Consider the following 17,844-nt stretch of genomic DNA (forward strand, 5'->3'; position numbering starts at 1 on the left):
AAGAACAGATGATCAGCAAAATGAATGATTAATTTGTCTCTCTCACAAGCCTCATACTTAGCTAGGTCTGCTTGTTCCATCACACTCTCTTGCAGTTATGTCATACTAAATAGCAATGTGATGCATAATTTAAGTCACTAGTTTGAAGTCAAGTTGTAACTTTTCAAATAATACTTGCACCTTAAAAACAGAAATGAAGTTACAGAATAAATCACTAAAAAAAGAGAAAAAGTTTTACTGACAATAGCTGACAACATTAAGCAGTGTAATCTGCAGAGAACCAGATTTTTCAGCCAGTCAATAATGAATATTAAAGCAACCTGGGAACTTCAAAATCCTGCTGTTCCTGTCTGCACTGCTGATGATAGAAGACAGCTAAACAGAGCTGCAAATAACTTAGAAGAATGCACCACAACACTGACTCCTTTCATAGCCTTTTGTCGCCTCCAGCTCCCACTTGTTAATGCACTTGCAGCAACCACTCTCCTCACAACTGTCACAGGCAAACACACCTCAGCAAACTGGGCCCAAAAATACTTTAATAAAGCTAATTGACTAGATATTTATTGAATTATTTTCTCAGCTTCACCCCTGAAACTTCAGACTGTGAGTGGTAATCCTATTTACCAGCCCCAGAACAGGTATCAAATCCTAAAGCTTATAGCCTCTCACACATCTTCTGCAGATCATGCTGGTAGGGATTTTGCCAGAACTAAATTGTCTGAAAATTCCCTCAGAAGAGGATGTCACACATAAGGAGATGGCAAGTGGTGCCACACTGAGGTGCACGTGTGTGACAGGGCCCACGTGTCCCAGTGCCATGCCCAGGCACAGCCACTGCGGGCAGCCAGAGCTCTGTCCCCAGCTCATTGAGCTTTCTGCTTAGACTCCCAACTCACAGCACTTTGGAGCAGGCCAAGAGTCCAGACAAGCTCAAACTGAAAGCAAGCCACCACTAAGTCCAGCAGGAAGGCTGAGCCTGCAATGTTTACTGCTTTCTGTGATACATGGTAGAATTTTAAATGCACAGACCAAGGTCGTACAATGACACCATGGGCAGCAGTCCTCTCTCAATAGTATGTCCAGCATAATGCAAAGACAGGAAAACAGTGCTCTCCGAAGCAGACAAGTGCAAAATCACAAGCTTTACAAATAAAGAGGCTCTAAAAAACAATTACAGTGGATACATCTCCTTAGGAGGAAAATCCCTGCTGCTACTGCCAAGAACTTTTCTACAAACTGCAACGCCAAGGCTTGGCTCTTCTTCAAATTCTTGCCCTTTTCATCATAGCCAACTTTCCTCGTTAGTGCTTCTTTGGTGTAGCACTCTTCTTGCAGACAAAAGGTCTTGCACCAGCCCACCAGAAGTTACCATGCCCAGCCTGTTTTCAAAGTGCCCTTCCTGCAGCTTCCACACAGGGGAATGTTTAATTTCAAGGAGCTGTCATCTAAAGCCTGTCATTTGATTTCTTTAAATTTGACAGATTGAGGAGTTCTGTAAACAGATGGATTAAGTGACATAGATTTTTTTAAAATTTCAGATACTGCACTATGATTTACATACTTATTGCTATGGGAACATCTAACAAAAGCCCTTATTTCAAAGAAAAACACCATCTCTTCACTAGGCTAAAGGTAATCATCATTTCCAAAAATGGGGCAACAATTTTTCTGTCTAAAGAAGAGCTTATCTCATATACAGCTATAAATTTTTATGTGCAATTCTGCTCTGAAAAACCATTTCATGTAAAGATAACAGCTTAGAAAACAATAAGATCTGTCCTTGTGTAAAATCAAGGCAATATATCCCAGTTTTACAACATGACATGTTCGTCTCAGGACAGTGAACTGTTGGTGTTCTTCAGTCTTGAATGGATCAGGTAGACCTCTGCAACCCCATGGGATTACACATATGACACCACAGTGTTACTTTTACAACTCAGGTTTCAGAATTGCTCCACTGTACTGCTAGTTTCTATATTTACAGAATAAAAGCTTCTGTAAAATACTTGGGTCCCAAGTTCAGGATCTAGAATATACACATGAAGTAATAAATTATTTTTAAATTTAGACCCTTTACATTTTAGGCAGGATCATTATTTGAAAATAACACTCTTCATATAAAAAAATGTAACTGTATTTTATGTTTGTGTTGTAGAAAACATATTAAAAAACTTCCAGCTCCCTCGGAACTCAAGCTTCTTTGCCAGCAGGATGTGTCTGGGTGCTGCATGTACCAACAAGCTCTGCAGCTGCCATTCCCTGTCCCAGGGGTTTTGCCTACCTGTTCTAAAAAAAAAGTTTCGAAGACAGTATGTTCTTGGAATTTCCATTAAAATAAAGAATCAGCAGCCAGAGAGCAGAAACCCCTGTCCTGCACTTGCTAAGGAGGGTTCCATGGCAGGTCTGGCATTGTGCAGCGGGCAGGATGTGCATCCCTGGAGCTGTGGCCTCCAGCTTGGTGGGTGTGGATAGACAGGTGAGAGGCAACTGGGGTGAGTGTGATGGGAATGAGAGATGAATTAGAAGGCTGGACAAAATTCATGGCAAAGTGGGGTACATGTGGAATACACCTGAAACCTTCATCTGTGTTGCTGCTATAAAATAAAGCATGGCTAGTTTAATCTTTCTGGCCATTGGAGCAGGTGTAGTAGCTAACTTAATTTTCTTGCTTTTATCTGTACTTAACATAATACTATGTCTTTATTTTTCTCTTTGCACAAGGCAGAGATTAATTCACAGATATATGCAGATGTGATCCAAGCCCACAGGTAAGTCAATGGGCTCTGCATTGCAGTGCAAAAGCTAAAAGTGGAATGTATATTTACTGATTCTTAAATTACTTATGAAGCTATTTCACCTCTTTATGAAAGTATCCATTGTTCTTTCCAAATTGTCTTGAATCTTAACTGCTTTACACTGAACAATAGGCTATGCTAGCTTTACTTTTACTAGGTGTCTGACTTTGCCTGTTCCTATAAATGCAAAGTCCACAAGGTGCATAACACCAGTCATGTAAATTGTGAAGAGGGAAGCTAAAATTGTGCCAAGTTGAAAAAACATTGCAATAAAAAAAAGTCCATTAAAAAATAACACCACCACCACCAAAACCAGACAATCACATGAATGAAAACCCACCTCAAAAAGGGAAAAGTTCAAGAGAACAACTTGGAAAGATAATTGAGTCTCATATGAAAGAGACTTCAAGAATCTCAAGGACAGAAAAAAATAAATAGGAGGGGGTTTAAAGACAACAGAACTCACTGCGCACAAATGCCTGAAACTGAGACAAAGGCACTCAACACTGGGAAAAAAAGCACCTCTCCCTCCCCTAATACAGGCAGCCCAAGACCTTCACTGGGCAGCACAAATTTCCCTGGGAAATCATCCCATTTTGAGAACCCACCTTCATCCCAGCCGCGGCCGCTGGCCCACTGGGGTCCACAGCCTGGATGTGGCAGGGTTTGCTGCCCCGCACCACAAAGCCCCAGCCCACAGCATCACCGACGATCTGGAAAGAAGAAAGGACATCATCACTTTCAAACAGCTCAATGAAATTCAAGGGGGCAACTTCTAAATGGTCCAAGATGTCATTTCAACATCTCTATACTTCCAACACATAGTAGAGTACAGGCTGCTATGTCACTCATAGGAAAGGCTCTACCTAAGTGATTCCTCTTGCTTTTACTGAAGTTTCTTTGTTGAACTTGGAGACTGTAAAAGCAATGCTCCCAATGACTAGGTTCAAGAATGTTTTTAACGAAGGGCTCCAAAAATGTATGTTACTCAAATTTTCTGTCCCATCATGTAGAAAGACCCTGCTAGAAAAGTTCGGTTTGGGTAGGTGATCCAGTCCTGCAGAGCAGGAGCACCAGGCCCAGATGAGTTTGTGTAATACAAATCTTATTGGCTTTATGTAATTTTATACCCCTTTTAAGTATCACACTGGCATAAAGACAGAATAAGCAAGTGCTGAATCAGACCTGAAATTTGTGGAAGTACTGATAATGGAGTTTGGGATTTTGAAGTATAAATCTCAGCAAAAACAAATAAGCTCTAATTATCCCACCAGAAAATGTCTGTTTGGATTGCCTGTATGCATATAACATGCAGAAAATAAAGAAAAACACTGGAGACATACCGTAAAAGTTTTTCTAACATATGGGGCTCCAGGCATCAAGAGCTCATCAGCAGTCACAGGTCTCTTTAATACTGTGGAGGTACAGAAATGAATATTAAATAAAAACACTCCTCTGGAATCTCTCCTGATAAATCAGATACATTGCTGGGATACATCTTTTTGGCCCCACTTCCCATACATGCTTTCTATTCTTCCAGACTTTCTTGAAAGCAGTAAGAGAACCAAGGAAAAGCCCACAGAATAACACTGGGTAAAAATGCTGAGAACTTTGGAAAACTGGGGCATTTAGCCAAGGGACTTTGTTGTCTGCAATCAAAATTCCCTAAACACTATCACAAAACTCAGAAGTGGCTTTTCCTGTGTCCAGTGTTGAAACAAGTGACCCACCTTCCTGGTACAGAACAGCTTTCCTTCACAGCTCACTGTGTGCTTGTTGGGTGCTTTCTGCTATTTCATCTGAGTTGGGTTTGAATCACAGAATTGAACAGCAAGAAAATCCTGCTTGAGTGAGGAATTATCTCAAGAGACTTCTGCAACAGACCTACTACTCCCATTTTATCCAGGGACAGACAAGGTAACCTACAGGTGTCTGGGATTTTAAATGAAAGGAAATACCAGTAAGTTTCTGCAGGTCCCCACTGCCTTCCCATGTAATGGCATAATTTTCCTCCAAACAAATTAAATTTGAAGTTCTGCCAGATCAAATCAATACCATCCTGTGTACCACTTCTTATCTGTCCATAAATGCTTCAAAGACAAAGCACAACATAAAGACATATTCTCTTCCCCCCATTTGCCTGTTTCACCCTTAATATTATGGCTGTTTTTCTTTTACTGATAAATAATTTTGATGGTGTCTGTCTTTCCAGTCACAAGTGGGAGACAAAATCTCTCACAGATGGTATTTGAAGATGTTCTTGAGTTTCTTAATGACATTCATGGGAGCAGGGAGAATTCTAGCAGACAAACCAATATCTTTGGTTTTTTTTTAACCTTCCCATGCATTTTGATGAGCTGCCATTTAGCCAGTGCTGCACTTCACAGAGCATGTCTGGTCAATGTGAAAAAACTGAATGATTATGCTCATTTGACAAGTCAGAATCTGATAAATCATCCATGTATGGCTCTCTTATGTGCCTCTCTTCATTATACCTCCAGAATTTTTTTTTGTTTGATGATTGTTTTTTCTACATGATTGGTCAAGTCATGACCTGGGTGTTTTTTAAGTGCTTGCCTGCAAGCAAGCTCGTCTGACAACAACTACACCTCTGCCTTGTGTTTATCAGCACGTAGTTCAGCAACACGCTCTGGGTCTGGTTAGCAGGAAGCTATTTGTGAACAAAGTCTCCTTATAGTGAGCAGAGGATTAAGAATTCCTTGTAACACTTACATCTGACAGCCTTATGTTAACCTATGCAAGCTGATGTGTGGATCTGTACTTGTGCTCTGGGAGAAATAACCCTACACTGCCAGTAATTCTCTAATTCTTAAAAATCAGTCTGTTTATAAGCCCACTGCTGTCTTCTTTCAAATATGAATCTGTTAAAGCTATTCACAGTTTGAAAACTAGTCCTAGGGGAAAGTTTCTTCTAAAAAATTCATACAAGAGCAACGTCAGCCTATTCTTTTTCTTCCAGTATTGTGCAATCAGCTGCATTAAAATAAACTTGTTCTCACTACTCATGGGCTGACACTTCATATAAAATCAGAACCATAAATGAACAGAATAGTTGGCATACTTTAGATAACACACACATTTATGGATAGCACATGAATGTTATTTTATCTGTCCCAGAAAATTTTCCAGGATGTAATTAATGTACTGGGGACAAAGAGCTCCCCATACAAAAGCTACCAGAACATTTCTGCAAATTATACCTGAGAGATATTCTGCCAAAACATGATACTGTAGCACCCTTTATCTAGGGGCAAGCCCCTGCACGAAGGGGTGAGCATACTGGAAGGTGGTGCTGAGCACCCAATAATAACACATTCCGAGGATGCAATGGCCACTAGAACTGACAGCATCTCCTCTGCTGGGCAGCAGGTCTGCTGGAGGGGTTATGGCTTCTGAGCATATAATCCTACTGAGTCCTTCCAATTATTTTAGTTCAGAGCTTCATACTGAATTCCCAGCAGAGCTTAAGCAGAGGGAAGGAAATGTGTTAAAAGAAACGAGAGGGAAAATATCCTTCCCTTTCTGATGGCCACTCTGCACAGCAGGAATGAAATGCACTTTAGTTCACTCATCTCCAAAGTAAATGGTTGATGTTCTGAACAGCATTCACCTCGTGCTTGAGGCACTCTCCTGTAACCACTTCAAATGCCAGCATCCCTCTGAAAGCAAAGATTACACATATCCACTGAAGCCCTACCCTGCTGTACAGTACTCCCCTCACACCACTGGCAGGGACTTGGTGAATTTGACAAAATAAGGAGCTAAAAGGGCAGCAGGGACCCTGTTTGATATTCAGGGCTATTTCTGAGGGAAACAGAGAGGCTGAAACAATATCTATCTTGGTCTGTTTTTCCCTTCCCAGATGTACAGTAAGAAACAATTTTAAGTGAACTGTGGAAGAATGGGTGTGTTTAACCTTCCGGCGTGGGATAGGAAATCCTTTCAAAAGGAAAATAAGCTTCAATGCTATTTCTACCTTCTGAAACAGATGAGTGTAAGCCATAAAACAAATTAAAATGTTCAAATTGTCTCTGACAGGCTGAAACAATGCGGTCTCAGTTTTTTTTAGAGCCTGCTCTTTTCTGAGGGGTGTTATTCCATAGCAGCTCAAGCAGTCACTGGATAGTTAAACTCTCCTCTGACTTGCACCAAAGGAATGTCTCTAGGAGATTTGAATTGGTTCAGAGCTTGGCAGTGAAGAGGCAAATCTAGGCCTCTGACTGCACGTAGTCCTAAGAGATAAACTGCAGCTCAAACCACAATTATAGACTTGACACAGAGATTACTGGAGGCAGACATCTGGCTTGTGTTCAACAGGACTTCAGGCTAGAAGATGATAATAGTTCCCTCTGGCCTACAAAACCTGTGACACTGTGAATTTTTAATGTGTTCTTGGAAACAGAGGCTTAGGCGTGATGATAGGCATTCTTCACGTCGCCTTCTCCCCACAGAGACGTCGCACCCTGGCTGCTGTGCATGGTAAACCATGCTGGTGCTCACCAGATTTGGGGTTGCAGAGCACAGGGGGACTGCTGCTGAGTGTGGGGCTGCTGCTGAAGTACCCACTGCTGCCACAGCTGCTCATGCTGCTCCTCCGCACAGCCGACACGATCTTTATCTCCTTGGTGGGACTCACTGCAAGCAGAGAGAAAACACAGAGAGAAAGGGAGATGGTACCAATTATTAGGCCATTTCATTGTTTCTTTAAAAAACCAAAACCAGCAGCAAGCCATACTTACACTGACAACACTGGGAATGGGTTAGTGTGTCCTACATTGTTAGGACTACTGCATGAGAGTAATACTATAACTAACAGTATGGCTGAACTGTTCTCATTGCAGTGTCTTCTAAAGGGCATTCCCATATAGGGAACTACATTTTTCCAGTTTTCCTTTCCATTCTTTCAGTTCTTACTAAATATTGCTGTACATAAATGCTGCGGGGCCCCTTCCCCTCACTTTTAATCTTCTTGAAAACTCCCCATAGAATGTGTGACAAATTATTTTGAGTCTGGAGGACTTTAATCAGTTCAGTTTGAACATGGACCCCAAATTTTGTTCAGCATCTGAAATGCTGTTGATACAGATACATCCCCGGGAGCTGTAGGTTTGGTAAAATGAGTGAATGGACAATCCCTGTGAACAGGGACATATAATACTCAGCCCTGCTTTTTTTTTAACACTGAAATCCTTTGTCCAAAACCAATTTTTTAATACTCCATGGAGTCACTCTACCAGCAGCAGTGTAATTAATGAGTCACCTGAGAGAAAACTGGTGTGTTTCCTGTTGTCATGGTTCTGCTTGCGCAGGCAAAAGGGGCTGTCATGGCTCTCTGGCATCAGGCGAGATTTCTCAGTGAGGAGCTCCATTAATCGCCGCCGCCGGCGGAAATTCATTCTGCACTGGTAGAGCAAGTTGCTGTCCATAAAATGGTGCTTGTTGGACACTAGGGAAAGAGATGGATACAAAGTCTATGCCTGGTAGGCATAGAAAGAAATCCAAGCCTACCCATGTGCAACTTGTGCACTACAGACCTTGCTGCAAGGATGCAATGCTCCGAGCTCTCCTCTTCCCCTGTGCAGCCTCAGAAAGGGAAGGAAGGTGGCCAGCTTCACACAGGTGGCTTCAATATACACCCTTTACAGCAGCAATAGCAAACTAGGAACTGTAGTGGCAAATGCTGAGAAGAATCTTTTACATTACTTTGATTAATGATATGCACTTTCTATTGCCCAGTGGAAATAAAAGTACCTCTCTGAGACAGGTTGCATAACGGCCCATCTCCGTGCATGATTCCTCTGTAAGCCTTGCTGCTGCTGGCCCCATAGACAGAATCAGCTCCTTACAACAAGTTTTGTGTAAATTCATCAGTAAATTCATTTATGTCAAGTTTTGTGTAAATTCATCAGTGTAGGGCAAACCCCAGAGCTCTGTCCAACTACCTTGTCCAGAGTTACAGGGCAGCAAAGAATCAAGACCTGAGTATTTCCTCTGTCTTGTTCACCACAGACACTGTGTCCCAGACATTTCCTGCAGGCCACTTCCCTGCTTTGCACGGATACACAAGGTTTGGGAACAGGCACCTAGCCAAAAGTAATTTCTTACATAATGAAGAAAAATCGTAATTGCAACCTGTGTTGACACAGAGAGCAAACCCCAGGCTGCTGGTGTCAGAGCAGGAGCACCAAGCCTACTCTCAGAGTGCAACATCACTATAACATCTACGTCTTCACTGCCACCAACACTGTGATGAAAAATGCAGCAGTTGGATGGAGCTCTGTGCCAGGTCCTGAAAGCGCTTTGACTCCTGCAGGTCTTGATTGCAGGAAATCTCTCTGAAGTACTCTGCATGTAAAATAGCTGCAGTAGGTGTTTGGCAGCAATTTTCTCCATTTTTACCCAGCTTCTCTGATCACATTCTGCAGAAATAATTTCCCACAGTTGACCTTTTCAATTTCCCTTCAGTTGACCTGAAGAATCCAGATTCTGGATTTTCCTTGTTTATAAATTGCATTTCTTGCAATACTGAATTGTAAGAACTGGTGGGCAATAGATATTAATGTTTAAAGTGTAAAGAACAACACAGGAGTGCACTGAGGTCAGTCAAGTCTATGATTACTTGTCTCAGTCACTTGGCCTCCTACTGCAGACACAGAACTTTTGCCTTGCTCTTTGCTCTGCCCAATACACGGGGTCCAAAAACCAGCAGAGTCCAAGGTGCTACACAAAAACCAGAGTCTGGAGCCCTGCTGGCTGCTTTCCTTTCATTCACATCTCCAACACAGTCTTCCTTGATCTCATCCCTTCTGAACACTCCCTATGCATCAGGTTACCCTCCATGGAACTACAGAATTACACGACACATGACAACCTTCCAAAATAGGCTGTATTTACACATAAACTGCCAGTAAGCCATTTGATATTTGTGAGCTCCAAAAAGAAAGAGTCCAGCCCAGTGATCTCCAGGGATGTCAAGTCACCCAGACAATAATGAAGACGCTAGTCCTAGATATGATCCTCAGGGCACTGTCCCTAATGCGGATGCAGAAACTGCCTTATGAGATCAGACCACCGTGCAAAGAAGCGTGTCCCTGGCCTGCCTGGGTCACTGTCAGAGACACCACTGCCTCCACAAGTGGACTTCTACCTTTGGGACAAGGAATAATCAGCACACAAGAACGTTCTGAACTGCACATGCTGGTGCCCAAGCTGCCACACAGGCCACTGCCCCACTCACATGGCATAGGCTGTAAGGCATCCCTTAGATTGCCTGGCTCTGTCAATGATCTTTGGAAGATAAACTCGGGATTTGGAATGGAAATTTGGGAATTCCCTTTGGCATCTGGGCTCAGCATTTGGGATTTGAGATTGGGGATTTGTGCATTCCCTTCAGGCTGTGGAATCGGGAATTCCCTTCAGGACTGGGACTGTTGATTTGGGATCTGTGATTTGGGAATTCCCTTTGAGATTTGGGCTCGGGACTTGAGCTTTGGGATCAGGATTTGGGATTCAGGCTTGGGATGTGGGCTCGGGAATTCCCTTTGAGATTCAGGATCCAGGCTCAGGATTTGGGCTCAGAACCAGGATTTGGATTTGGGATTTTTTTGATTTGGGAATTCCTTCAGTATTTGAGATTGGGAATTTACCCAATCTCTGGGTAAATTCCCAATCTCTGGGAAGCTGACAACAATGGCGAGGCGTGTGGGGCACTCCCAGCACTTGGGAATTCCCTTTGGGATTTGGGCTCAGGATTTGGGTTTAGGGATTAGGATCAGGGATCGGGATTTGTGATTACCTACTCGGGGAAACTGATGACGATGGCAAGGTGTGCGTGGCACTCCTGGCACTGTTCCTGCACCCACTCAGCCATGCCAGCAAGAAATAGTAACAATTTCCAGAAAAATATTTCCATTCCAGGGAATCTGCCCCACATGGGAACACTGCAAGAACAACACAAATGTGGTTTCTTTGAGAATTTTATCTGGAAAAAATGACCCAAATGATGGGATTTTTATCATCAAAAACGCTCCAAATGATAATGTTTTTGAGAATTTTGTCCCTAGAAATGTCCCAAATGTCAGGAATTTGGAAAATTTGTCCCAGAGAATCCAGGAAATGTTGAGATTTGGGATTTTTCTCACAAAGAATCCAGCAAAAATTAGGAATTTAGGATTTTTCTCCCCAAAAATTCCCTCAGCTTGGGATTTTTATCCTCAAATTCCCTCCAAATGTTAGAATTTGGGGATTCTTCTCCCTCAAATATTGGGATTTTTAAATTATTTCCCCAAAAAAATGTTGGGAAAATGTTGGGAATTCAGAGTTTTTCTTCCAAAATCCCTTGGCTTTTGTCTGCTTCCTTTTGATGCTGAATCTGTCGGGTCCTCAGGGATGCAAAATGACTTTGTTAAGTCAAATTTAGCATCACAAGTACCTCGTTACTGTGTTCTGACACATTAATTATTGCAGGCACACACTGCTGCTGTGCTCCCCATTTTGGATACATATCATATGCAATACTATTAAACAGCACTTACTAACAATCACTATTTTTGAAGAACGGAAGTAGAGGAGGAGAGATCTGGCAATCTGCCTACATCCCCCAAAGGATTTGCTATCAGAGGCAGAGTTAGTGTGTAGGTGTTTGCAGCTACCAGTTTCATTTTAAGATCATTGACATAAGTAAAAGTAGCAATATCTATCAATATCTTACCACATTATTAGAATAACCTAATTTAAAGGCAAAAAAAATTCTTGAGGCCATCACAAACTCAGTCTTAAAAAGGCAAGCTCTATTTATTCAGCACTACTGCAATTCATAATCTTAAATGAAAGAGGACTCCACAAATGCTTCCTTGGAAATAGAGCTGCTGTGGCCAACCATTCACAATGTAAGAAATATCAGTAGGGTTTCTGAGTCAGGTTAAATATTATGACACCACCATTTTTAATAAAAATTATTCTGTTGTTTGTATCATTAACTGAAGTGCTCTGACAGTACTCAGAAATTATGATAATCAGAGATAAACACACACTCGTGCTGCAGACATTGTAAGCACTCTGAAATTCAAGAATTACTGACCATGAAACTAGATAATGTAAACATTTTTATGCCATGATATTGAACACATTTTAGAATAACAATACTTGTTTTGAATTAAATATTGTAATATTTATACAATTAAACTAGCAAGGCTTAGGTTTTCCACTGAAGTAATTCATCTCTGCTGCAATTATTTCAGTCCATAGAAGGGTAAATTTTTATACAATAGATGAGTGCAAGTGGAAAAGCTAAGTCCAGTGACTGTCTGTTGCAGAAGATTTGCATATGACTTACACAACAAAGGATTTGTAGCTAAAATGGTTAGGACAAGTAGCATCAGTATAGAATTTGGCATGCTCCTTGACTTTCATATTTTAACCTCCTCATTTCTAAGGATAGTTCACATATCATGTGCTTCTAACATCATGAAATTTTTTACATATTTAAAAATAAGCTAAAAATATAAATAGGAGCAATATAGCTCAGACTGTCTCCTTGTGCATACATCATCAAATAAAATCACCAAAATTATTACTGTGTCTCATGGGGCTTTTTTTTTTTTTTGTCAAATCATCTGAGTTATTAATGATTTGTGATTAAATGTCCAGGCTGTGACTCTGCCTAAGGATGAGTGTATATGGAAAGGTGTGGAACAAGGAATTTCCATCCCATGGATCAAAAGGAAGAAGTTGAGGAGGGGAAGGCAGATGTGTGTGCTGGCTGACTCTGAAAGCACTCCTCAGGTGCAGTGGCTGCAAGGGCCAGGAGAAGTGAAACATGCCCAAATCAGAGTTCTAGGAATGCTGGATGCAGAGCACTCACAGAGGTTGGGTTTGTCACACTGGCAGCTGCTAGGTGAGAGGTGCAGGTGCAGTCACGGGTGCTCAGCAGCACACACTGTGCTGCAAGCAGCAGAGAAAAGTGGGAGTGACTGATTTCCAAACCAATGGCACAGTGTGAGAGGGTTGCACAGACTTGCCCAGAAGCAGTTTCTTTAAAGGTAATTTAGAGGTTGTTACCTCTGGGTGTTGACTCAGAGGCAGTAGCAGATAAACTTGTGGCAGCTGACAGGGCTCTTGCTCCAGGTACCTCTCATGAAAGTTGCTGTTCTAGAAAAGGATTAACATTACTACTCCTGAATTAGTTCACTGCCCTTCATAGTGCAGCACTGAAAAGCAAACTGGCACCATTTCAGTTTGTCTTTAACAGCCAAGCCATGGCTGATGAGTGTCAGGACCCCTACATTATGAGGGTGATGCAAAGAACAAGGTGGGGTGGCGTCATGTTTCTTGCTCCGGTTTAATTCAGGGCTGTTCAGGTGGCAACACGTTCATGTTACAGTGTGCACCTTATGCAACAGAAAGAAATGCACCGAAGAGAGCAATGTAAAAATATGGCAACTAGAAACCTCCAAAACCATCCAACTACACAAGAGCATTTATTGTCCTCGAAGGAAAGGCACCAATACTAACATATACTCACCAATGTCAAACTTTGGATGTAGGGTCATAACCCACCAGTCTAACTTCCCACATACACAGGCCACAAAATTTCTCCCAGAAAAAGAATTTAACAATTATCTTTTAATATTACAAAAAATTTAGTCTACTCATGCTTTAAAGCATTTATTGACCACTTTATTCTTCCTTTTACAAGCTATTCGAGTCTTCAGTCACTTGCCCTGACAGAAAATAAAATTTCAACTCAAAGCTGAGTTTGCTTAACCTTAGCTGCCAATCCCTGGATTTTGTCACGCGTTCATTAGAAAGTTATGCATGATCTGGTCAAAAATCTTAGCAAAGAAATTTATGAAGAGATGAAGCCAACTCTCAAACATATCTTTTATCACCTAAATCAATGCTACCCCCTAAATTCTGACCTTTTTTAGCCCTTCTGGAGTCCTCTTTGGAACTTCTTTATCTTTCCTAAAAATCCACATATCAGAACTGCATGCCCACAATTACAGCCTCACTCTCCTTTTCTTACTGGGTATTGTTCTTTTTGTACATCTCAGGCCAACCATTATTACTGCACTGTACTGCACAAATAGCATAAAACGGGAATAATTTGTGCCCTGCACAGCACAGCTCCACAGCAAGGAGTGAAGACTTTATTCTCATTTCCTAGATGCATTGCACTGTAGTTATACTATTAGCTATAAAAAAAAAAAATCTCTTTTGATGTACTGACAATTTAATTAATTCAGTTCAATTAATTGTTTACTGTCTCATATATCCTTACAGTTTGCAAATTTCATTTGCAAGGATTTTAGCTAACTGGTCATTCACCATTTATGTGACTGTTAAGATGAGAAAAATCAGAATATTTATTTTGGATTTCCTCTGTTTGGGAGCATTTAATGTTGCAGCTTTGGTGCTTCTACTTCCTGGCTGCCTCACCGTTTCTGTTCAGACACATAAAATATAAATAGTAACATCCATGCAAATCTTCTTTCAGCTTCTGATTCTGACATAAAATCCCAGGATCTGCATGGAGCTCAAACAACCTTTTCTTTTCCACTTTTTCAAGGAGGCTGATGCACAGCAGAGATAGAAATATTAGCTTTACACTGATTACATAGGACCGGGGGAGCTTTAGAAAGTACAAAAGCCTATTTTAATAAATGGTATGACTCATGCCTGAAAAATCAGGCCATTTTCATAACTGGCTTTTCCCCCAAATCCCTCCCACCACTTCAATTCCCCATGATTTTTAGCGCTGATAATCTGTGTACATCTCCACCGTGGTGATTAATGCTTTCTCCCAGCTGAGAGCTGCAGCCCCAGCAGGACACATCCAGTGAGCGACTCCAGCTGCTCTGCACGTCCCCACAAACAGCACTGCCACCAAGCACGCTCCTGGCTGGAGCCAGGGAAAGGTTGCTCCATGTTGAGGGAGCAGTGGGAAGGAGATCAAAGTAATGAGGAGCCAGATGAGCAGCTTTTCTCAAGAGAGCAGAGGGACACATTGAAGTGTGTGCTTGTTTGTGTGACAGTGTGCCTGTGCTAGGGTTAAGAGGAAGAGGCTATAAACACGAGCAGAGAGAACGGATTTTTCAGTGGGGATATGTCATATCTTTCTCCACTTAAACACAAAAGCAGCACTGATCTCTTTCCAGCAGTCCACAACACATTTCCAAGTCTTTGCACAAGGCAGCAGCCCCCGTCTATTCAAAAGTACACTTTATCTTTTTAACAAGGTAGTTTGCTCTATTAAAATAATGTGAAATGCAGTTTGAAGTTGCAGGAGATCATTCTAGACTTTCACTATTACTGGCTGCAATAGTCTGTGCCTTCATACAGCCAGTCACAGATGACCATATCAGTTTTGACCTCTAAAGTGGCAGGATATTACCCCAAAAGAGCAACATCATGCCAAGAACAAATGCAGGATGATGAGACATACACTGACAGGCTGCAGGGGCTGGCAGGGGCTCAGGGGTTATCTGAAGGAGAGCACAGGTGGAGCTGCTTCCACCTGCACCCAAAGTGTGCCCAGGGAAGGGTCTGGCTCCCCCTTCATGTAATTTTGCTTTCTCCCTCCCCTCTCCAAAGCAGAACCAGTGTTTAAAAGGGAAGGAAACAAATCACCACATAAAATACAAGTTCCTTAAAAAAATTTCTCTCTATGGATAGCACACAGCTTGCTGAGCCAGCCTCCTCTGTGCCTCGGGCCTTTGGCCAGCATAGTTTTGGTCCCTTGCCAGGGAAACAGTGGAAGTGTGTGTCCACTTTGGCTTTCACAAAGCAACGGTGAATCCATGGGCTTGGCAAACAGCGACACTGCTGAGAGCTGCAGGGCGGCCAGGCAGTTCAGCCAGGCCCAGTGCCCACCCAGCCACAGTTCAGCCAGCCCCCAGCCCCCAGTGCCCACCTCTGCCACAGTTCAGCCAGACCCAGTGCTCACCCAGCCACAGTTCAGCCAGGCCCAGTGCCCACCTCTGCCACAGTTCAGCCAGCTCCCAGTGCCCACCCCAGCCCACAGTTCAGCCAGCCCTCAGCCCCCAGTGCCCACCTCTGCCACAGTTGATCCAGCCCCAGTGCCCACCCAGCCACATTTCAGCAGGCCCCCAGCCCCCAGTGCCCACCTCTGCCACAGTTCAGCCAGCCCCCAGTGCCCACCCAGCCACAGTTCAGCCAGCTCCCAGTACCCACCTCTGCCACAGTTCAGCCGGCCCCCAGCCCCAGTGCCCACCCAGCCACAGTTCAGCCAGCTCCCAGTGCCCACCCCAGCCCACAGTTCAGCCAGGCCCCAGTGCCCACCCAGCCACAGTTCAGCCGGCCCCCAGCCCCCAGTGCCCACTCAGCCACAGTTCAGCCGGCCCCCAGCCCCAGTGCCCACCTCTGCCACAGTTCAGCCAGCCCCAGTGCCCACCTCTGCCACAGCCCCCAGCCACCCCTGGGCTACCCCCCTCCCACTGCCCCGACACATGTGTGCCTGGAGGAGAGTAACTGGCACTTTATTCAGCACTGGAAAATGCTTTTCCCACTCCACTCAAAGCCTTCCTGTTTTTCTGCTAATCTGGCACTGCAAATGCATTTTAATCATGGCACCTATTCAGATTAGTTTCCTTTTACACATTGATGAATTCCACCTGCTTGGATCTCCCACAAATCCAGGGAGAGAGACTACAGATGTTCAGTGAGCACAGGACCCTGGATTGGGTCTTGGATTCCCTGCACTGTATAAACACAACACCTGCATTTCCACCTTTTATGAATGTTTATATGCTACACAGACCATAGATAAGCCCACCTGTGCATGTATTCAACCATCACATTAAACTCTTGGCAGTGCAGCTGTAGTAAATAATGTTTTTGCTTATTTGGATTACAAGGAATTCACTTTGAAAAGACAATGGATCTAAGCTTGAACAGCTCTTGTCTCCACTGATCCTCTTGTATAAAACTGCAAGGCAGATTCTGGCCCTGCAATACAAAAATCAGAGAGCTGTTCCAGCTCATCCTACTAAGGGTGAAGTCAGTCCAGAAATAAATAGGTCCTGGAACTGTAAGCAAGTCCAGAAAAAAAAGCTGTGCTATAACTGCAGCTCTCTGAGCTATAACTAGGGAGGGATTTCAATGAACTGTAGCATATTTATGTAGTCCAAAGAAAGTCTAGACAGCTTTTATACTGTCTTTAAAGCACCAGGATTACAGTAAACTGTCAAAAAGTTCCTTGGGAACTGAAATTCAGAGTATCCTGTTTTTATTGAGGGGGTATGTTCTGATCAGTGCATTAACATGTTATTTCTGCTGCCTTAAATTAGGTATGCAGATACGTGTTTCTATACACATTTTGTCTTTCCAGCCAGTTTGCCATCTATTTGCAGTATATTTTCAAATACACATTACTTACTCTAGCATGAAAAGCCAGTGTTGAATCACACACATTTAGCAGTCTTTTTGGTTTGTATATGAGGATTTATCATCTTTAATTTAGTAAGTTTACAGAACATAGCCAACTGCTTTTCTTTGCTTCCAAATAAAGTATGGAAAGTACAGTCTGTGGCAAGGGAAGCAGAAGATGAAAAGGCCCATCTGGGTATCTCTCCTTTTTTTTTTTTTTTTTGCAGCTGTTAATAACTGAAACCCATTCTCTGTCAGAAAAATAAAATTCAATAGTTAATATGAAAAGAATTTTTCATATGTTATTTACATAAAGCATGTGGCTCTTTCAAAAACCAAATCCATTCCTGCTGTAGATAAAGACAACTGCAGGAGTACAATGAGAAGCTGACATACTAAGGATCTCGGGGTTTATACAATTACATACAAAGTTCTTATTCTTTGACTTCTTAGAGGGGCAAAATAATGAAAAATATGCAAAGTGGTCTCCAGATTTAGCATAAGCAGCTGAATTACTGTGGGTGAGGTTACAGTTCCCTACAGATGGGAACTGCCACACAACTGAGTGCTTCTGCCTGGCATCAGCACAAGGGCAACAGGATTTAAAAAAACAAAGTTGTGTTGCAGGACATCATAG

The 17,844-nt window shown here is 42.6% G+C and overlaps 1 protein-coding gene across 3 annotated transcripts in view; it reads right to left on the bottom strand.

Moving 5' to 3' along the window:
* Nucleotides 1-17,844, bottom strand: part of DEPTOR (DEP domain containing MTOR interacting protein) — a 90,288-nt gene that overhangs the window by 30,856 nt on the left and 41,588 nt on the right. For 2 of the 3 annotated variants that reach the window (XM_074555813.1, XM_074555803.1), the window contains 5 exons: nucleotides 10,619-10,759; nucleotides 8,080-8,265; nucleotides 7,320-7,454; nucleotides 4,142-4,212; nucleotides 3,407-3,511 (listed from right to left, as the gene is read on the bottom strand). In XM_074555813.1, the coding sequence (XP_074411914.1) occupies nucleotides 3,407-3,511; nucleotides 4,142-4,212; nucleotides 7,320-7,454; nucleotides 8,080-8,265; nucleotides 10,619-10,759 (638 nt within the window). The remainder of the gene's footprint in view (nucleotides 1-3,406; nucleotides 3,512-4,141; nucleotides 4,213-7,319; nucleotides 7,455-8,079; nucleotides 8,266-10,618; nucleotides 10,760-17,844) is intronic. The other variant, XM_026799491.2, reaches the window with a different exon arrangement.

The sequence above is a fragment of the Zonotrichia albicollis genome, chromosome 1 (genome assembly GCF_047830755.1).
Source record: "Zonotrichia albicollis isolate bZonAlb1 chromosome 1, bZonAlb1.hap1, whole genome shotgun sequence".
Lineage (NCBI taxonomy): Eukaryota > Metazoa > Chordata > Aves > Passeriformes > Passerellidae > Zonotrichia > Zonotrichia albicollis.